At 58.3% G+C, this 20,768-nt stretch overlaps 1 protein-coding gene and 1 long non-coding RNA gene across 3 annotated transcripts; one reads left to right on the top strand and one right to left on the bottom strand.

Annotated features, from left to right (window-relative positions):
- Window positions 1-1,612: 1,612 nt before the first annotated feature.
- LOC123947394 lies at window positions 1,613-4,800 on the bottom strand. Its single transcript, XR_006819752.1, has 4 exons — window positions 4,655-4,800; window positions 3,335-3,457; window positions 2,648-2,712; window positions 1,613-2,524 (listed from the first exon to the last, which is right to left on the bottom strand). It is a non-coding gene; the product is annotated as an uncharacterized LOC123947394 (long non-coding RNA).
- Window positions 4,801-8,418: 3,618 nt separating this feature from the next.
- Window positions 8,419-20,534, top strand: CSDC2 (cold shock domain containing C2). 2 transcript variants are annotated; one of them, XM_046013574.1, is made up of 4 exons: window positions 8,419-8,620; window positions 16,394-16,692; window positions 17,867-17,989; window positions 18,569-20,534. In XM_046013574.1, the coding sequence occupies exons 2-4, from the start codon at window positions 16,517-16,519 to the stop codon at window positions 18,729-18,731; spliced, it is 462 nt and encodes a 153-aa protein (XP_045869530.1). In that variant the 5' UTR covers window positions 8,419-8,620; window positions 16,394-16,516; the 3' UTR covers window positions 18,732-20,534. The 2 variants fall into 2 exon arrangements, with proteins under 2 accessions (XP_045869530.1, XP_045869531.1); XM_046013575.1 differs by lacking the exon at window positions 8,419-8,620 and adding an exon at window positions 13,959-13,978.
- The last annotated feature ends 234 nt before the right edge of the window (window positions 20,535-20,768 follow it).

Raw genomic sequence — 20,768 nt, 5'->3', positions numbered from 1 at the left:
GCATTTCCGCTGCTACTACCCTGGTTCAGGCCTTTCCGTAGCTCTGCTAAAGCTTAGCCACACCCCTGGCTCCTGGCCTCAGTTACACTCGGTCTTGAAAACCCTCCCTTCATGAATATCCTCTGCCCACGGAAAGGTCTGGACCGAATGCAGCCTTTCTCTCCTGTCTGACCTCCCTTCTGTCCTCCAAGCACTGGAGTGGGGCAAGTTCTTTGAGTCCTACCTCAAACACTTCTTTACCTGGAAAACTCCTACTCACCCATCAGAACCCAAACACAATGCCTACCTCATTCATTCATTTCATTCATTCACACAACATACTGTGTGCCCAGCTTTGGAGAACCCCGGGTCCCGCTTCAGCCCAGAGGGGTTGCAGGGAAGAAGGAGAGAGGGATGGAATTTGAAGCTCTCAGAATTAAAAATATTTCAGCAGGGAGATAAGAACCGGTGAGATCGGAGACCTCAGCAGGGTCCGGATCACAGGGGCCTTATCGCTATAATATGCATTCAATTTAATCCTCACAACAGCTATATAGTAGGGTCTATAATTATCATTATCTGGTTTATCTCATTCTCATTTATCTCATCTCATTTTGCCTCATCTAAGGCAGAAAGAGGTTAAGTAGGTCGTACAAGGTCACACAGCTAATGAGTGGCAGAGCTGGGATTCCGGCTCCAGAGCCCATGATCCTAACCACTGGGCTGTGCCAGGACTTTATTAGCCCAAGGACGGCAAAGAGAAGCCTTGGATGGTAAGAACAGGGGAATGACAGACGCAGCAGCAGGGTGGGAAGGGGCTGGGGTGGAAACGTGAAGACCAGGGAGGAAGTTACTGGAAGGTTCCTGTGAGAGAAGGCCCCAGTAAGTCTGGTAGCCATGGAGCGTGAAGCTGGGCAGAGTCCAGAGGTTTCCAGGGGGTGGTCTCCGCCACAGGGTGGGTGACCTAGGGACGGAAGAGGGAGGAGCCAAGGCAGGAGGGCTAGGGGCCCTGGGGGGCTGGGGGGCCTTTCACTGAGATGGGAAACTGGAGGAGGGCCAGGCTGAGGGGATGGGGCTGGCCTTGCGGCGTTAGTGTTCTGGGTTCCCAGGCTTCTTTTATGGCATTCAGCTCACGGGACGGCAACAGGGATTTGTTGGCACGTTTGGTTTCCTCATTAGGAAAAACAGGGACCTGGCTTCTTTATTCATTCTCGGCGGTGTTCCATGGAAGCTGCGAGACGGCTTGCAGACGCGCACAAAGGCAGTTTGTAAGCTCAAGGGCAGCGGACCCAGCGCCGTGTCCCTCTGCGTCCTCCGGGCCTAGTCCTGTGTCCGCCTTGTAAATATGGGAACGAACAAAAGGCTAGTGAAATCACTGCTAAGTGGAGGAGCGAGGGAGAGACAGGGCTGGAAGCTAATCCAGGAGGAGGAGGAGAGAGCAGGGAGTGGTGAAGGGCATGGAGTTCCCACGCCACCGCACGGGGGCTGAGCGAAAGCCCGAGAACCTCTCAGCGCCTCAGCGGTGTCTCTGTAAAACTGAGATAATAACAGAACCGATCTCAGACGATTGTCTGTCATGGAGAACAGGATAGAAATGAGACAGGGTGCCTCACAGAGCGGAATAATACGAAGCCGTAAAAAAAAAAGGACGAGAAGGTTCTTTGTGTGTTGCTGTGGAATGAGATTCGGGATACACTAAGTATAAAGACGCAAGGCACAGTGCCGTGTGTATGGGACGTTCCTGTTTGTGGGAAAAGGGGGGAAATAATACTCTGTGGGCAAGCGGCTGATTCCGTGGGGGAACGGCTGAGGGTGGGAGGGAGGGGAGGGGAGGGGGCCGAGATTACCAAGCACCCTCGCCCTCTGGAATCTTCGATAATTAGGATCCTGGGACTATATTACCTATTCAGAATTTAAATTTAAATTGAAAAAGCAATTAAGATTTTTCACGTCTTAAAAACACCCCTCTCTCGGCCCTCCAGCTAGTGGCCCATTTTCTGCTCCCTTTAGTGGCAAAAGCGCTTGAAGGTGCCGTCCCAGCTGGCGGTCCCCAAATCCCCTCTAATCGTCCTCTCTTCGACCTGTCGAGTCCAGTTCTGGCCCCGCCACGCAGCCCACAGCGCTTTCTCCGGGTCACCGACGGCCTCCACGTGGCCCAATCCAGGGCTCCTTGTCAGCGCTCAGCAGCCTTGGGGCCCCCCTTCCTCCTTCCCACACTCCTTGGCTCCCAAGGGCCCCGAGCTCACCTGGGTCTTCCTTCCATCTCTGACTGTTGGTGGTCCCGCCCACTTTGCAGCCTCTTGTGGCCTCGAGGTGGTGATGAGCCCTTCCCCCGACCCAGGCACCCCCGTGGCTCCCTTGTGGCCCTCTCCCCGTGCTCCAGATTCCCCCCCTGCCTGCTGCACATCCCTGTTGAGCATCTCAAGTTTAGTCTGGGCTTGGGTCGCAGCCCCCATCTTCAGAAATGAACTCCTCCGTTCTTGGGTCGCTCAGGCCCAAACCCGGGGATTAGGCTTCCTTGTCTCTCACCACCTCCTCTAAGCACCTGTGAACAAATCTTGGTGTTTCTACCTCTGATGCATCCTGAGTCCAGCGGTCCCGCTCACCCCACTGCAACCCTTGGGGCCCAGCCCCCCTCTCCCCACACCCCTCCCCCCACACCCCTCACCGGGGCCTTTGCTTCAGCCTCCACGCTGGTTTCCTTGTCTTGGCCTCATTCCTCCACCGGCTCTGCTAAACACAGAAGCCCAAGAGACACTGTGAAAACCCTGGTCAGAAATTCTCGGTCCACCTCTCCAGACCCTGCAATGTTCCATCTCATAAAAGCCAGGCCTGGAGCACCTGGGTGGCTCAGTGGGTTAAAGCCTCTGCCTTCAGCTCGGGGATCTCAGGGTCCTGGGATCGAGCCCCGCATCCGGCTCTCGGCTCAGTGGGGAGCCTGCTTCCCCCTCTCTCTCTGCCTGCCTCTCTGCCTACTTGTGATCTCTGCCAAATAAACAAAAAAAAAAAAAAGTTTTTTTTCTATAAATTAATAACTAACTAAATAAATAAAAGCCAGGCTTTAGGGTGCCCCTCACAGCCCATGGGGTCCTCTGCCTCTCGCCTCTGTGACTGCACATCCCATTGCTGTGCCCAGCAGCTGTTGCTGACACCCCAGGCCCACTCCCCACTCGGGACTCTGCCTCTCCCCAGAATGGTCTCCCCTCCCTGCCTCGTGTCTTCATTGCTCGGCTCCTCCAGACCCTTGCTTTAATGACACCTCTGTGAGACTTTTCCTGACTCCCCCACCTCGAGTCCCCTCATTTTAAATCTCAAGCCCCCCCGGCCAGCAGCCCCCACTCCCTACCCCACTTACCAGTTTCCCGCAGCACGTGACCTGCTTCACCAGGTTCTTCTCTTGCCCCCTCCCCTTCTTGACTGCGACCTCTATGAAGACAGACACTCTGTCTGCTTTGTTCACGGTCGACCCCCCGCCAACCTAGAAAGGTGCACAGTCAGTCCAGGACAAACATTTGTTGGATGATTGAATGAAAGAAGGGAGGAAAGAAAAGATTAGCCCTGGGACACCCGCCCCCATGGTCTGGAAGCTTGCTGATGGTGGAGGGATTTGGCTCAGAGCTTTCCGGTAACCAGGGCCAAGAGGAAAACATTTTCAGTTACAATCTGGAAACTCACCAGGTGTCGGCAAGTCCAGATTGTCTCAGTTCTGAGCCCCAGAGACCTCCCTCTGGGTTTTTAGGAATGGAAGCTCTGATGAGCAGAACCAGGAACGATTCTCGTTTGGATGCTCTTTAAAATGTCCTTCCATCATGAGGGGCACCCCGTTGGCTCAGTCGGAAAAGCATGCAACACTTGATCTCAGGGTTGTGAGTTTGAGCCCCACGTTGGGTGTAGGGATTACTTGGACTCTTTTTTTTTAAAGACTTTATTTATTTATCAGAGAGAGGGAGAGAGTACAAGTAGGCAGAGAGGCAGGCAGAGGGAGACGGAGAAGCAGACTCCCCACGGAGCAGGGAGCCGGATGCGGCGGATCCCAGGATCCTGGGATCATGACCTGAGCCAAAGGCAGCTGCTCAACCGGCTGAGCCACCCAGGCGCCCCAAAAATAAACTATTAAAAAAAAAGTCCTTCCATGGAGGCCAGAAACACAGCCGAAGTACTTCTGGGAATAGTGATTCTAGAAGGGCCTGGAAACAGAGGCTCCTGGCATGTTGCTCTCTGTTCTGGCTTGAGCCAAAAGCAAAGTGCAAAAAATCAAGAGGTATTTATTGGGGGCCCCCGATGGGAAGCAGGAAACAGATGTGGGAGCTCATTCCAGGCATTGCTATGGAGAAAGGTCACATGCATACTGTGACAGTGAGTGACTAGAATTCTAGCCAGGACAGTCAGGGACGGCCTCACTCAGAATGTACAGGGGGAGGAGAGCCTGAATGTTGAGAAGACACGGGATGTTCGGGATGTTCGGGAATGGGTGTGCAAGGGAGGCCTGGCTCACAGCTCCTCCCAGCCCTGGGTTTGCGGGGCGGGGGGGGGGGGTGTTTCAGCTTGGCTGCTCTAGCCCTGGGGCCTCAGGGCGGGGTGCAGAGGGGGCCAGCTGTGGGCAGGGACCCCTTTCCCCATGATGGAGAGCACTTCCCAATGACTCGAGGGGACTTAAGCGTCAGGAAACTCTTACCTGCAGACCACAGGGTCATCTCCAGCCCTGGGGCCAGGGCCAGGGAACCCCTCCATCTTCCTCAGTCTCCTGCCTCTGTTGGTCATTACCCTGGACGAAGCTGTGAGGCCACTTGGGGTACTGTTTGGAGGCAGGAGCACGTCAAGCCTTCCTATCTCATTTCAGATGAGGAGCAGGCCTCTTGCCAGCCTCCGCCCCCCCCACACACACAGTGTGACCCCTGCCCTCCTCTGTCTTTCCTCATCCAGTCATATTAGTGACCTTTGGAACATGCAGCAGCCTTTCCTGCCTCTGGGAGTTCAGCCATGCTGTTCCCTCTTTGGGAAACACTCTTCCCCTGCTTTTTACAAGGCTGGCTCCTTCTCACCCTTGGGGATCAGCTTGCAAGGGCCCCTTCTCCTTCTCCAAGTGGCCTCTCTCAGCCCTCAGCGGGTAGATTCAGTCCTGCCTGTCTCCTTCTTCCCACCCCGTTTCTGTGCTGTCTTCATAATTCGTGGTTATACATTTATTCGTTTGCATACTTGGTACAACGTCTCTTCCTAGATAAGACATGAGCTTTATAAACTCAGGGCGTGTATCTGTCTGGGTCACTGCTGTGTTCCAGCCTAGACCGCCTGAGGAGTCAATAAATATTTGTCAGATGTTTGAATGAATGAATGAGGACGTGGTCAAAGCTGCAGAAATAGACCTTCTCTGGGAGAAGGGCAGTGGTTGGACTGGACAGGATGGCCGGGGGACAGGAAGAGAGGATGGAAAAGCCACTGTTATTTACAGTGCAAAATCACTAGAACTTGCTGGAGAAGAGTCCCATGGCCAAGGAGATGGGCATCCAGGGAACCGAAAAGACATCTCGAAGGCAGTGTGGTGTAGCAGAAAGAATGAGAAGGTAATGAAGCCAGAACTCCTGAGTTTAATCCCAGCTCGGTCACCAGCTGTGTGATCCCCGGCAAGTTTCTCTACCTCTCTGTGCCTGAGTTTCCACGTCCGTCCAACGGGTGGCACCCACGTCTTAAGGATGGATGCATCTTAAGGCATTCTATGGATTCAAGGCCGGGCCGGCCCAGGTCTGGCCCCCCGTGGGTGGGCTGGCAGCGGTTAGGGTTGCGGGTCACAGGGTGGGAATTGTGAGTCAGAGGGAATCAACAGGACTCGGGCTATTCTGCCCCTTACCCACCTCCAGATTCCCTGAGGCCAGGAAGGCTTTCGAGGAGATGAGCTTTTGAATTCTCAGCGTTTCACAAAAATAGCCTCGGCGGCAGAACCCCTGGTTTCAAGCAGACAATTTCTTTGTTACTCAGCGGCTGGTGGGTGGGTGGGTGGTACCACGGGCTGCTCATTTCCTGAATGAACAGCTGTGCCCTCTCCTCATTGTCGAGAATGATCATAACACTCCTTCAAACCGCGGCCCAGCCTCCTTCATTCACGGCTCTCAGGGTGCCTGGAAGCCCCCACGCGTGTCTGCCGGCGGCGGGCGGGGCCTCCAAGAAAGGCCGGCCACAAAGTGAGGGTCGGGCCCGTGGCCCCCGCTTTGTCCTTGTCCACAGCAGACCAGGCCTCGGGCTCTCCTCGGTGGCCTTCCAGGCCCTGCCTCCTGGCCTCCAGTCTCCTGTCCTCCCCCTCACCTCCCTCACCGCCCCGGGCCACACCAGCTTCCTCTCTGGATTCTGGCAAGTCTGGCTCCTTCTTGTCACTTGGGGTTCAGCTCAAATATCGTCCCCTCAGAAAAGTCCCCCCTGGCTGCTCCCCATTCTTGGCCCATCATTGGCTTGTAATCCACAGCTCGGCCACCAACAGCCAAGGTCCAACCTCCGCCAACTCAGGAGCCGTGCGAAGAGCCGGCCTTGGCATTGACGTTCCAACCCAATTCCCGACTCGGCTCTGATGCGCCGCTGGGGTTCCTGTGGCTCGGGAGAGAGAAGGCATTCCCCAGATGAAAGCACGGGGCCATTCCCCCCAGAAGGGACGGTGGGTGGTGGGCGGGGAGATCGCGGGCATGACCCCAGCCCTGGCCCTTCTCCCGGAGCGTGAGAACATGATGGGACCACAGCCTCTTCTGTCACTCTGTCGCTTCTGCGCCGGGTGACTCAGCGAGGTCCCCCATCTCTCCCTGCCCATTTCCTCATCCAGAGCTGTTACAAGCAGCATGTGAGCTGGTCCCCGTGCGGGCCCTTTGAAAACTATGATTCTCTGTGGAAGAGAGGAAGACCAAGAGGGAAGAGAAGGGTTCAAGCGGGGTGAGGTTCCACTGGGAGGGTTCTCAGTCTAGTGAGTGGAACAGAATCCGAACTCCAGGCCTCGGTGCGGACGGGCCACAAGGATCCCCACCTCTTGTGTAGGATCAGAAACCTAGACTGTCCGAGCCTGATTGTTCTGGGAGGTTCTGGAAGAGCAGGGATAGATGGCGGCATTGGGCAGCCCTGGGTTCAACATCCTTCTAGCCAGATAATGAACACGGGCAATTCCCTCCTCCTACCTGAGCCTCACGTCCTCACCAGCAGAGCAGGGGCGATGGTCATAACTGGCTGGACCGCTGTGGACCTTGGGTGAGGCAGAGCCTGCTGGGAAGCCCTCAGTGCGCCTTACTGGCTGTTGTTATTTGCATTTTTCTCGATCATTTCCTTTTTGACTCCCTCCTCCTTTTGATTTTAATAAAAGTTCGGTTGAAAATGCCAGCCTGCCTCAGAAGGATGAAGGATGTGTGCGGGAAAGCCTTCCTTCTTTCCCAGCTGAGGCCTAGGAGAAGGGGTGGGGAGGAACAGAAACCCCTTGGTGGAGGCCTCTCCAGCGGGGCCTGAGGCTTAACCGCAGACTGCTCCGGAAACACCGAGCACCGCTGGGAAAGGGCCTTCTTCCCTTCTTTGCAGAGAGGCTGCGGTGGATCAGAGTCGGTAAAAGATTTTCCCAAGTGATCACGGTCCAGGAGTGCTGGAGCGGAGATCCACACCCAGGGCCTCTCCGATGTGGAGACAGGGGCACTGGGAAGGACACAGGGGCACTGGGAAGGGCGCAGGGGCTGTCCGGCCTGGAGAGAGAGAGACAGAGAGAAGCAAGCTTATCACCCCTTAAGGGGCTTCTCAATTCAATTCAGTTCAGTTCAGTTCGACAGAAACACCGTCCACTGCGGGCCGGAGAAGGAGAGGAGCTCCTATAATTGCGGACAAGGATCTCTACCAAGCAAGGGGTAGACCTGAGCACAGTGTCGGTGCTAATGGAGGCCGGGGACACTGAGGATTCAGAGGGCAGAGGAAGGTCTGAGAGTCCCCCAAAACGGGGTTCGTCCCGCCCTTGTCCAGGGCTCCCTCAGAGAGAGCTCCTCCCCCTCCTCTGTTCTCCCAGACTCACCACTGCCCCCGGCCGGGACCCCGTGGCCTCCAGCACAGTCGCATGTACACCCCCCACACCCACACGCACGCACACACGCACGCACACATGCCCACCCACCAGCTCTCTAATTGCCAGGAATGCGGGCTGCCCCAGCTTCTCCCTCCCTCCCCCCGCACCCCCCCCCCCCCCCCCCGCATTCCTCAGCAGCTACTCCCACCTGGCAGGGCAAATTATACCCCAGCCTGGCAATAAAAGCCACTTTCCAAAAAAAGAAGCTTTAGTGCCGGGAGAGACGCAGCTAAAACTCCCTCACCCCTTCCGCGCGCCTGACTCAGGAGGCGGTGTCTGGCCCCGAGGCAGCGGGGCCCTGGGTCCCTTTAAGCAGGGAGTACAAATTCCCATCCCAGGCCCTCCCTCCTGCTCCTCCTGACGTCAGGAGGAGGGCGTGTGTGAGTGAGTGAGTGAGGGGCTCGAGGTGCCGCATGCTCACACACACACACACACACACACACACACACGCGCGCGTACACACAACACACCCTCAGACCCGGCCCCTGCTGGCCAGCTCCGAGGGCCAGAGAGAGGCAGAGCGCTGAAGGCGGCTGCGGGAGGCGGTGGCTGGACCTCGGCTGCCCCGGAGAGGTAAGGGACAGGACGGGGCGGCGAGGGCACACCAGCTCGGGAAACTGGCTTTGGCAGGGGCCAAGCAGGGAGGTAGGACACGACGGGGCTGGGAAGGTGGGTCCCTCCCCTGGGGCTGGCCCAGCCCCGTTCAGTTTACAGAGGAGGGTGTTGGAGGGTTTGTGGATGAGCCCACCCGGTCCTCCCTCTTCCCTCCTCCCTCCTCCCTCCTCCAAGCCCCCAGGGGAAGCTGAGGCCGTCTCTGTGTGTGTGTGTGTGTGTGTGTGTGTGTGTGTGTGTGTCTGTGTCTGGGACTTGTGTCTGGCCCAAGAGGCAGAGAACAGCAGACACCTGCCAAGCCGCAGCCTCCCGTCTGGGAACCGGGGTGGGGGAGAGAAATGACTGGGGAATAATTGTGCTCCTACCAGATGCCGTGAGGGGAGCTGCAGCAGGGGGCATGTGTCTGTCCCCCTGGAATTCGGGGCTGGGGCCCAGGGACCGACCATTTAGGGCAGGCAGACGGTTGGACCTGGAGCCGCTGTGTCGTCCTGACTCTATTCTGTCCCCACCGTGATGGGGATAATTGTGTTAATGGGCTTGGAGAGGCAGCTCCGTGTAATTATCTTCGCCTTGCAGCAGCCCCACCCAGAGCTCTGGCCTCTCCTGAGGCCACTCCTCTCCCCCGTGGGCTGGTCTCGCTCTGACCTCCACCCTTGCTGGGGTGCAACCCTGGGGCGGCGGGGTGGGGGGGTGCTGAGCTGCTGGCCCCCAGCTGCGGGATGCGGAGGCGGGGGGCCTCGGGGCAGCCTGGGCTAGCCCCAAGTCCTTGAGTGGCCTGCCCGGGCACAAGGAGTTCGGGCAGAGATAAGGGGTGATGCTGGGACCCGCAAGGGAGACAGCAGGTTCCTGCCAAGCTGCCAGCCTGCAGGCTCTTCCCAGGGAGAGGGGAGGGACGCAGAGCGAGAACAATAATAAATACAGAGTGTGAACTGCTGCCTCCGCTGGGGCTGGGGGAGGGGAGGAGGAAGTGCGCCCGGGAGGAGGGTGGGCAACCTCACGGAGAGCCTGGCACCGTGCCCACCTGGATGTGCTCCAGAACTGGGCTCTCGGTGGGGAGGGGCAGTCTGCAGCCCCCTGGGGAACGGGGAGCCAGTTCCCCAAAACTGACTCCATCCCAGAGGCCCCTCCAAATTCTGGATGTTTCCTTCACTCAGACTCCCCCCGCCTACCCCCACCATTTCCGTGAAGTCCTTTCCAGCATCTCCTTCCCATATCTGTCCCAGCCCTCTGGGTCTGTCTGCCCTCCACTCCAAAAGAAAAAAAAAAAGAACTGAGCAGGAACTGGTCACAGAGAGGCCTGGGAAAGGTCGAGGGACAGTTTGGGTCACAGAGTCCCCTCCCAGGCCTGGCAATGTTCACGGATGCCCACGGGCCATGGAGGGGCTCTGGAGGGAGAAATAGGGGAACCTACACAGCCAGCCTGCGGGGAGGGGACACCCACGGGCGGGTCTGGAGGCAGAGCCCCGAGATTGGCACCAGCAGAGGGCGCTCCGGGCTTGGGTGAGAGGGTCGCCTCTCGGGGTCACCACCAGCACCGCCAAGTCCCAGAGCCTGGTGGGAAGGGGGCTTGGAGCAGTTGGGGCCCGTGTCCACGCAGAGCAGCCAGGTAGGGAACAAAAAGTAGTGGGGGGCTTCTCCCCTGCTCCAAAGCCCATGGAATGATGGTCATTGGGGTGGCGGCTGGCACCCCGGAGAGCTCTGGGCTTTGAGGTCACACTGATTTGAGTTCAGCTACTCTAAGTGTGACTTTGACCAATCCTTTCCTCTCTCTAGGGGGCTCAGAGTGGGAAAGTGACTTGCTCAGGGTCACACAGCCTGGCAGAGATGGGATGTGAGCACGGCTCTTGCGGGGCCCATTCTGGCCTCTTTACCCTCACTGGTGCCCAGGAAGCCGGAAGGCCTTCATCAGGGCGGCCCCTCCCCCAGACAGTAGGGACATGTGACAAGGAGAGTGAGAAGGTCTCCATGAAGCTCACATACAGGCTGGGGTAGCCCCTAACCCCCATGCGCGCGTGCGCGCACACACACACACACACACACACACACACACGTGCGCACGCCACGCTGTAGGAGGGGAAGAACCAGGTTTAATTAGGTCACCCCCAGCTGCTGGAGCAGCTTTGGCACTGAGGTATTTTAAGGACTGTCTGGGTGGCTGGGGGAGGGGAGGGGCTGGGGAAGTGCCAGCTTCTGGCTGGTGGTCCTGAGGCTGTTTCCTCCTGCTCCCAGGACCACCCACCCTAGATAAGACCCCAGCATTGAGAAAGCCCTCCCACCGCCATCCAGTGCTCCGTGTCCTTCCCCTTTACAAGCCATCGTACCCTCTCCTGCCCCTGGCTGCTCCTGCACATGGGGGCTCAGAGCCGGGACACACTCACCAGGGGAGTTGTTTTTAGGCTTGCCACAGTTGGCAAGTGATTCACCCAAGGTCACAGTCTGAGTCGGCACAAAGCCAGAAATAGAACCCCAAGGCCTGACTCCCCAGTTTTTCCACACCCCCGTTCTTCCTTCACCAGCGGAGAGCAGGAGATGTCAAGGAGCTTTCCTCCCCCCTCCCACAATCTCAGGTGCAGAAAGCACCGCCCCTGACCAGCTGTGTGACCCCAGGAAGCTTCTTTCCTTCTCTGGGCCTCGGTTTACTCTGCTGAAGAATGGGGCTAATGACAGTCATTGTCACATAGGGGTGTTGTGGGGACCACCTGAGGAAATGGGGCCAAGGACTTGGCAGAGCACGGCCATGTGGCTGACGGTCTATGTGTGGTACCGTGCCTCGGGTCACGTTCGGACTTGCCACGCTGTGCCCTGGTCAGTCTGGTCCTCCCCCTGGAGGCCGGGGCTCTCTCCTCCCGTGCCTGTGGCCCCAGTGCCTGGCATTCAGTTTCCTTGCAGTTACGTGTGTGTTTTTGACAACCTCAGAGGACAGTTGGACTGACCTTCAGGAGGCATCTGGGCCAGTGATGATTCAAGCAGCAGAGGAGCAAAGTGAGGCAGAGAGAGGGTCAAGGGCAGGCCCCAGGTCACAGAGCACTGGGGGGTTGATCCAGTTGACTTTCCCTACTCTGCCCCAGACAAGAGACATTCGCACGGTCAAGAGAGGACTTGGACAGCCATTTCCTGCCCCGTCTTTCTGGGGTATCTGAGAACTGGAGAAGCCCCAGCACCAGGACGATGGTCACCTGCTGACAGGGCTGAGTCACACTGTATCACGGCCTCGCCTCAGGTTACCTCTGAACAGCCCTGATGTTCTGGTTTTACCTCCCCTAGTCCTTCTGTCCGCAGAATGGCCAGGTTTGGCCTTCACGCAGGGAAATGAAGACAAGCGTGGCCGCGAGGGTCGGAGCCAGAACACGTGGACAGGGAGACTTGCCCTCACAGGTGGACCGTTGATGCTCAGCTCCTCAGCCCCTCCCACATGCGGGACAGGTGCTACTAATAGCCCTCGGACAGATAAGGAAACTGAGGCTCAGAAAGGGAGGGTCACTGGCGTCCAGCCCAGGCCAGAAATGGTCCCGACCTGTCCTCGAACCTCCAGCGGCCGGCTCTGAAAGGGCTTCGTTCTGGGCCACACGTGCTCCCAGACACTAGGACCGAGTCCCCTGGGGGCTGGGCTTTACCCTGAATTGAAACAAACTTCCTTCAAACTCATGTGTTTCTCTGCTTTTGGAAGAGTTTATTTTCCCCTTCAGTTCTCAGGGAAAGGTCTTTTAGTAAAAACTCCAGTCGTGTTTTGGCTGAACCAGGAGCAGAATTTTTTTTTTTTTTTAAGATTTTATTTATTTATTTGACAGACAGAGATCACAGGTAGGCAGAGAGGCAGCCAGAGAGAGAGGAAGGGAAGCAGGCTCCCCGCTGAGCAGAGAGCCAGATGCGGGGCTCGATCCCAGGACCCTGGGATCATGACCTGAGTCGAAAGCAGAGGCTTTAACCCACTGAGCCACCCAGGTGCCCCCAGGAGCAGAATTTAAGAAGAGCACCATTTGCTTTCAGATGAATCTGGGCTCTTCTCACTCACCTGCTGTGTGACCTTGGGTGAGTCAACCCACCTCCCTGAGCCTCAGTTTCCTTAGCTGTAAAATAGAAACGATGGAAATTCCAAACTTTCAGGGCCCCTGGGAGATTTCCGAAGGGAAAGTGACCTCTGTAAAGAATCTTGCACTAGATACAGGATTCAGACAATAAAAGCCTGTCTTTACTGGTTCCTTTCTGCAGCAGCACCCTGGGGAGAGGGTCTGAACCGGAAGTTTGCTCTGTGTCCCCTTATTCTCTTCTGGCAGGGCCCAGAGAGGGGGAATCCTGTCCAAGGTTGCACAGCAACTCAGTAGCAGTGCAGGGCTCCAGAGTCAGATTACCTTGGTTCGAGCCCTGGCTCAGACATTAATTGCTGTGTGGCCTTGAGTGAATGACTTGGTTTCTCTGAGCCTTATTTCCTCCTCCGCAAAATGTAGTCATAATGGCAGCCACTGAAGGGGCGGCTGTAGGAATTAATAAGGGAGAAGCTCTGAGGGGCAGGGCAGGGACCTGGTGGGTGGGCAAGACCTTGGGAAACAGGAAAGAGGAAAGTGGGGATGGGCTTGGCTCGGCTCAGCTGGGGCTCTCCTTCTTCCCACTCCCTCTCCCCCTAAGCCCAATTTAGCAGCCCTGTCTGGGGGGGGCGACCTCTCGCCCAGCACCTGCTGTTCTCCCCCACACTGCCTCCCATTTCAACCTCACAGGAGCTCTGGAGGACGGGTTCTGGCACCCCCCGTTTTCCAGAAGAGGAGGGAGATGGGGGAGATCCCAGAGCAGCACCCTCTGCCCCCCTGGAGGGGGTCTTTTCTGCACCCCCAGCCCTAACTCCAAAGGCCAACTGTGGGCTGCTCGCACAGAGCCTGTGTTCGGGGTGGGGTTGAAGACCCGGGAGCAGCCAGTCCTGTGGGGCCAGAGGGCAGGAAGGCCTATCCCTGCCCATATTCCCTCATCCCCCTTTCTGTTGCCTAGTCCCATATGGGGAACCCATTTTGGGGAGGGGAAGGAATTGGGGCCCGCCCTCACCCCTAACCCTGGGTAATTAATCAATGTATCTCTCCCCCTTCCCTGCAAGAGGCTTTGGGTGGGTCGGGAGGCGGGGCTGGCCTGGCCAGAGCAGGGCCTGGCTCAGCTGTGTCTCCCTGGTAACGGCTATGGGCTGCCTCTGCCCCTCCTCCCCACGACCTCCCAGCACCGGCTGTCACCACCAAGCACAATACCAGCTCTGAGAAAACTGTAGTGAGCAGGCTGGGACCGCCCCGCTTTCTGGACAGAAGGAAGGGGAGCATCTGTCCACCTGCCACCCCTGCCCAGGTGCGGAGGGGACTCCCGAGCACACATTGTGGGGCCCCGACGTCTCTTGCTCTCCTGTCTCTGACATCGTGGGTAGTTTTACTGCCCGGTTTCCTTTTTGATAACAGCTTTATGGCGATATAACCCACATACCGTATGATTCAACCGCTCAAGGTGAACGAGTCAGTGGTTTTCAGTACAGTCACAGAATTGTGCAATAAGGCCATGATCAACCTCAGGACATTTTCATCACCCCGGAAAGAAACTGCACCCGTTAGAATTTACTCCCCGTGATCCCATCCCCCCCAATTCCTGGCAACCCCTGATGTCCTTTCTGTCTCTGCGGACTTGTCCATGCTGGACATGTCACGTGAATAGAATCACGCAACGTGCTTTCTTGTGGCTGGCTGGCCGGCTGCTTCCACTCGGCGTAAGGGTCCCCAGGCTTGTCTGTGTTGCAGCAGGGACCAGGACTCCCGTTCCTCTTTACGGCTGAACCATATTCCGTTCTGTGGCTAGACCACGGTTTATCCGCTCGTCTGTTGACGGACTTCTGGCTCGTTTCCACGTCGGGCCTGGTGTGGATAATGCTGCTGTGAACGCTCAGGCCCAAGTTCTTGTGTGATTGCGTTTCCTTCTCTCTAAAAATGGGAATAAAAATGCCAAACCTGGCCCGACCTCCTGGAGCAGGCTCGGAAAGGAAAACCCCACGTCGGCTTGAGGGGGCTGTGAGCAACCAGCTCTCCTGGGTGGAGAGGCATGTTGGGGGGCGGGGGGCTGGGGAGGAGGAAGGCGCCTCTCCGCCTGGAGGCCCGGCAGAACCAGCTCATGATCCTGACCCAGATGGGTCCCTCTTGCTGTGTGACCTTGAAGGGCGGCCAGGAGACCTGCCCCGCTGTTGGATCTTGTGACTCCTCCGCTCTCCCATCCCTTGCCACACTGTCTTTCTGGGCGATTCTGCCCTGGAAATTCTGGGCCGGAGCGGGGGTGGGGCACAAGATGGAGGCCAGAAATAGGGTTGCGGCTCCAGGATTTACCTCAGGCACTAGGGTCTTTGGGTGAGGGGGGAGGTAGTGAAGAACGGGGCTGAGGAGGTAGAGAATCTCGTCATCCTCTTTCCTGTACAACTGTAGATTATGATGGGGCCGCTGGGAAGGCCTAGGCTTAGCCAAGCGTCGCCATAGCTTGTGAGGGAGTGAGGCAGGGTTTATGAGCTGCATTATACAGGTGAGGAGACTGAGGCCAGTGGAAGGACTCCCCAAGGCTGGCGGCTGGTACGTGGCAGAGCTGGAGGGCTCCTGGTCCAGGTGTCCTGCCTGGCCCCACTGTGGCCCCGGGCTCCTTCCACAGCCTGGCTCAGTACACTGAGCCCTCCTCCCTGGGGTTCCACAGCAGCGGCTCTTAGGGTCTGAGACTTCCCAACCCCTGTGGGATGAGAACTATGTTCTCTTCCTCAGGAGAGGAAAACGGTGAATTTTTTCAAGGTCATCCGGGCACTTAGCGGGTGACGAGGAAATTTCTATTGATGAGCATTGACCATAGCCATTCATTGGGTCTCTGAGATGCCGATGTTATCACACACTCCGTCAGTGACCCCACAGCACCCTTGCGCAGTAAATATTCTCAATCTCACTTCAGAGCAGAGGCAGATAGGGCTAAAGCAAACTCACCAGCGTCCCAAGGGCTTACCACGCCCTGGCATGGAGAGCGTCGCTGAATCCTGACAGCAACCTCGCCGTGAAGTGAAGACCAGCACTAGCCCCATTTTACAGAGCAGAAAACTGAGTCAAAGATTAAAAGTGTTGACCAAGGCAGGCTGCATAGCCGGTTAGGGGCAGGGGGCAGGATTCAAACCCAGGTCACCTGGCTCCAGAGCCTGCACTGTCTCCTGGAACTGTTGAAGTCACCAAGTGACAGTGATGAAGCTGAGATTGGAGCCCAGGTGTGTGGATGTGAAGCTGCTCACACTTGGGCCAGACTGTGTTCCAGACCGTCACTGGCCGCTTTCCCCATCCCACCTCCCAGGCCCCCGGAGTTAGAGAACTGAGCCTCAAGCTGGAAGGACTTTGAGATTAGTTTTAGCTTGGACCATCCCTTGTGACCCAATACTGTGGACAGGGGACTTAAATGAGAGTTTAACTCTCATAGTTCTGGAGGATGGTGGCCCAAGATCGGGGTGCCAGCATGGTCTGGTTCTAGTGAGAGCCCCCTTCCTATAGACAGCTCCCGTCTCGCTGTGTCCCCACGTGGTGGAGAGGAGGCAAGCTCTCTGGGTCTCTTCTTCCAAGGGCACTAATCCCATCACGCCCCCCCACACTTCACCTGCCCCTAATGGCTTCCCAGAGGCCCCATCTCCAACCTGGAGGGCTGGGCCTGGTGTCCAGAAGCCGCTCAGTCTGGCCCACACTCAACTCTGCCTCTTTCTCCCCCTTCCAGACGGAGCCTGTGGCTGGTGCGGCTGCCGAGCAGGGCCAGGCCGGGCCCTGCCCGCAAGGACGCCCAAGCTCTTCACCGGCCCCTGCGCCCGGGAGCCCACCGGGCTCTCTCGCGGGACCCGCCATGACTTCAGAGCCCACGTCGCCCCCGGTAGTGCCCCCACTCCACTCCCCCAAGTCTCCTGTCTGGCCCACCTTCCCCTTCCACCGGGAGGGCAGCAGGGTCTGGGAGCGGGGCGGCGTCTCATCCCGGGACCTGCCCAGTCCTCTGCCCACCAAACGGACCAGGACGTATTCAGCGTGAGTACCTGCCCCTCACCCAGGCTCCGGGGATCTTTCCCCAGGACAAGGCTCCAGCCCTATCCTTGTCCAACCCCTGTCGTCCTCATTCAAGGACAGGGGAGCTGGGTATGGACCTTCCAGAAACTACTGTGTTCATTCATTCATTCATTCATTCATTCTTCACTCCACTAAGATCTACTGAGCATCTGACTAGGGCATCCGGTGATGAATAAGACAGTCTCTGCCTATAAACTGTCTATAATCCAGAAGGAATTTGTCTACAGTTCACATCCACCCAGCAGGGCAGGGAGAGAGGGCACAATGTCAGGCATCAGGGGGGATGAGGTCCTAGTGGGTTTGGAGGACGTGTTAGGTGAAGAAGGAGGTCGGGTGTTCAAGGTACATGGGTCAGCCTGGACCAAAACGGGAGCAAGGACTGACCTCTGGTGAGGGGTGGGTGGGCTAGACAGAGACCAGCCCTGGGCCTCTGGGGTGGGTCGCTGGCTGGGGTCACATGGGGGAGGCAATTTGGAGAGATCACAGGGAGACTGACTTGCCTTGGCCAAAGGAGAAATTTTTTTGATTTTGCTTTAAGTAAGCCCTACACCCAACATGGGGCTTGAACTCACAACCCTGAGAGCAAGAGTCACGTGCTCCACCGACCGAGCCAGCCAGGTGTCCCTAAAGGAGAGGTTTTGGATGGGACTAGTTGTGCCCTGTGTCCAACCCAAGGCTGGGCACAGAGCAGATGTTTGATAAATGATGAATGAGTGGGTAAGGGACAAATAAGTGAATAGGCTACAGTGACCTCAAGAGGTAGTGAGCTCCCCATTTTGAGAGGTATTCAAGTTTAGGCTGGGTCTTCTTCACTCAGAAGTCTAACAGCAGGAGCCCATGTAAACCTGAATCGTCTCAGGAGGAAAGGGTACTCTGCACAGAGAGAGGCACTGGCTGAGAGTCAGGAAACTTGCTTGCTGTGTACCCTGGGAGAGCCGGTTTCCCTCTCTGGCCTCAGTCTCCTTATTGTCCAATGGGACCATGACAGAGCGTTACCATGTGCAGTTTCCGGCCCGGGGAGGACTTTCCACAGCCCTGGGACAGGCTCTGCAGGCAGACATGGCCAAGGAGGGCTGTGGGAGTGCAGGGAGGGGAGTCCCCAGACCACAGCTCTAATCCCCTACTCTTACCTCAGGACAGCCCGGGCCTCGGCAGGCCCCGTGTTCAAAGGCGTCTGTAAGCAGTTCTCACGCTCACAGGGCCACGGCTTCATCACCCCCGAGAATGGATCCGAGGACATCTTTGTGCATGTATCTGAGTGAGTCCCTCCCCCACTACGTTCCTGGCTGGGCCCCTACTGCAGGGTCCTGGCAAGGCCTCTAGAAACGCCTCTTCAGGCCTGTACCCTGGCTGGCTGAAGTCTGTGTCCCTGGCATCTTTCTCCTCCTGTCGCTGGTGCGTGGGAGGGGGAGCAGGGGAAGGCTGGGACCAGGTGGGGAGGGGACATCCCGGCCCCAGGAGCCCCGGGAACTACTGGCTGAGCCCTGGGATCCGGCATCTCGGGAACTGAGAGGATTGGGCCAGCCCCTGGGTCTTTCGGCCTGGAAGGTAGTTGGGCTTGGGAGCGATGACTAGGCCTGGCCCCTGCCCTGGTGCCAGGCAAGACCTGGGGAGCACACGGAGCTTCTCTAGGCCTCCAGACCCGCCTGGCCTTTCGTGTCTCAATCCCCAAACAGCACAGACAAGGAGGAACCATTTCGGAGTCCCATTTTACAAATTAGAGAGCTGAAGCTCGGGAAGAAGAAGAAGGGAGGGGAGGCAGCCCTCAGGCCAGCCCGCAGCGGCTGTCTGGGCGCGGGGCCGGCTGCTGGGCTGACGCCGCTCTCCCGCCCACCAGCATCGAGGGGGAGTACGTGCCCGTGGAAGGCGACGAGGTCACCTACAAGATGTGCCCCATCCCACCCAAGAACCAGAAGTTCCAGGCTGTGGAGGTGGTGCTCACCCAGTTGGCCCCACACACTCCCCACGAGACGTGGTCTGGCCAGGTCGTGGGCTCCTAGGCTGGGGGGCTCACGTGTCAGCCGCCGGGCGGGTGGGGAGCCACACAGGGTGGATGGGCAGCTCGGGGCTCCAGGCCCCGCTGCACTGCCTGGCCCGGTCCCCTGGGAGGCCTCAGCATACGCGTCTGTCTGTCTGTGCTTGTGGCCGTGAGCACGTGCCTCCATCCGCTCCCCCCGTGACCTGTGACTGTTGCGTGAGCTGGACCAAAGGGGAGGCCCCGGCCCCGCCTCTGTTTGTCCGCTCTCTCCTTCCCCTCCCTGCCACATCTGCACAGGACCCCCTCGCCCTCCCGTCCATCGAGCCCGAGGGCCTGCGTCAGGCCTGGGCCCGGGAGGCAGGGGGCACCGGTGGGCCCCTGTCCCTACAAGGTGTTGCCCTCGCCTCTGCTCCAGGCCTGACCCAGGGACCAGACTCCGCTGTGCTCCTCACGCCTCCCACCCTGGGCTGGGGCCTCCCACGGTGGCCTGTAGCGTCCCGCAGAAGCCGGGCCAGCGAGAGCTCTGGGGGTGCCTCCCAGCCTCTGGCAGGGGAAGAGGGCAACCCGAGTCAGACCCCTCCTCACTGCCATGGGCCCATTCTCCCTTCCTTCCACCTGCTCTCTCCTCTCGGCATCCCGGAGAGGCAGGCAGGCAGGAGCTGAGGGCAGAAGGTGGTTTTGGGGTCTCAGTTTTGCCGGCCACGGTCCCTCTGCCTCCTCAGCCTGGCAATGGCTCTGTGAGCTCAAGGCTGTGTCCCCTCCCCTGGGCTGCACTGAGCCACGCCGCCACCACTCGGAGACACAGATCTGTGGAGGGGTGGGGGCACGTCTCCCCGGCTTGGATGGAACCATCCCCTTTGCCCTGACCCACACACTCTGCTGACGCTCTACCCATGCCCAGATGTGGCTGCTGAGGACCCCCACCAGACAGACGTGTGTCCCCTCAGGCAGGGCCAGGCAGGGGCACCCACAGGGTGGCCCTCAGCCCAAGACCACTAGCCCCGCAGTCCCTTGCTGGACCCTCTCCCTGAAGCTTCAGCCCTTACTACTGGCCCCCAGTAGGCCAGCGGCTGGGGGGTGTGGTCCCGATCTCGTGCATTGGGTCCCTTAAAGTGTGTGTCTGTGTGTGGACGTGTCTGTGTGCATTTGCTCTCGCGCGGGGGCGGGGGGGGGGGTGGTGAGGCCTGGGAGGCCAGAAAGGCTTTGCCTCCACAATCCCCGCCATCACCGCCACACTCCTTCGCAGAGAACACACCATCTGATGGGACCAGAAATGGGGGTCGAGGGAAGGCCTGCCAGGGACAGTGATGCTTGTGACACCGGGTCTGTGAGTAGAACAGGCTCGAATGCCCAAGATGAGGGCTATCTGTTTAGAAGGATCCCCAGTACTGCAGGTGCCCCGAGACCCGTGGGGTAGCGATGAGCTGGGGTACGTGCCCCACACCCCGGTCCCTATGAGGCCGGGGGGAGATCAGAGCTGCTGAGAAATGGAATGGCCCAGCCTGACGCCCTAGTCTGAGCCGGGGCTGTTCAGACAAGGCCCGAGGACTTGCCCCAGAGGAACAAGGACTCCCTGGCTTCCTTGGTGGAAGGTTTATGGGAACAGGTTAACTCCTGGGAGCCCCCCGAGACTCCTTCCTTTGAGCAGACCCCCCGCTTTTAGGCACTAGCCAGGCCAGATGATGTAACATCAGCGCCAGGGCTGCCTGGGAGGCAGGGGGCGGCAGTGCTCCTCCAAACCCATGGCTCCGCAGTGTCCAAACCGCCTGGACCCCCCCCCCAACCCCCATCCTTCCTAACACTGGCAATAAACCCTCAACTGTGACTCCGCCTGGCCCAGAGCTGCCTCCGTCTGTCTGGGTCCTGGGGGAGGCGCTTGGGGAGAGTGCCCCAAACTTAACCTATATTAAGGGCTTCAGTGGCCCAGGGTCAAGTGGGTCGAAGACTTCCTGTGTGAGCCGGCAGGGGGTCGGGGAGTCCCTGCCAGCTCTGCGTCAGCTCCCTCACCTACCAAGAGGTGGCTGGGACGTCGCTGGTTTGTGATGGGGCCAATCACGCA

This window comes from Meles meles, chromosome 7 (assembly GCF_922984935.1).
Source record: "Meles meles chromosome 7, mMelMel3.1 paternal haplotype, whole genome shotgun sequence".
NCBI lineage: Eukaryota > Metazoa > Chordata > Mammalia > Carnivora > Mustelidae > Meles > Meles meles.
Note: the sequence above shows the minus strand (reverse complement) of the source record. Positions and strands in the feature narration are given on the sequence as shown.

Coding starts and splice junctions, on each gene's coding strand:
- CSDC2 (XM_046013574.1), top strand. CDS start 16,517: ATGACTTCAGAGCCCACGTCGCCCCCGGTAGTGCCCCCACTCCACTCC. Junction 16,693..17,866: donor CGGACCAGGACGTATTCAGC/GTGAGTACCTGC, acceptor CTCTTACCTCAG/GACAGCCCGGGCCTCGGCAG. Junction 17,990..18,568: donor ATCTTTGTGCATGTATCTGA/GTGAGTCCCTCC, acceptor CCCGCCCACCAG/CATCGAGGGGGAGTACGTGC.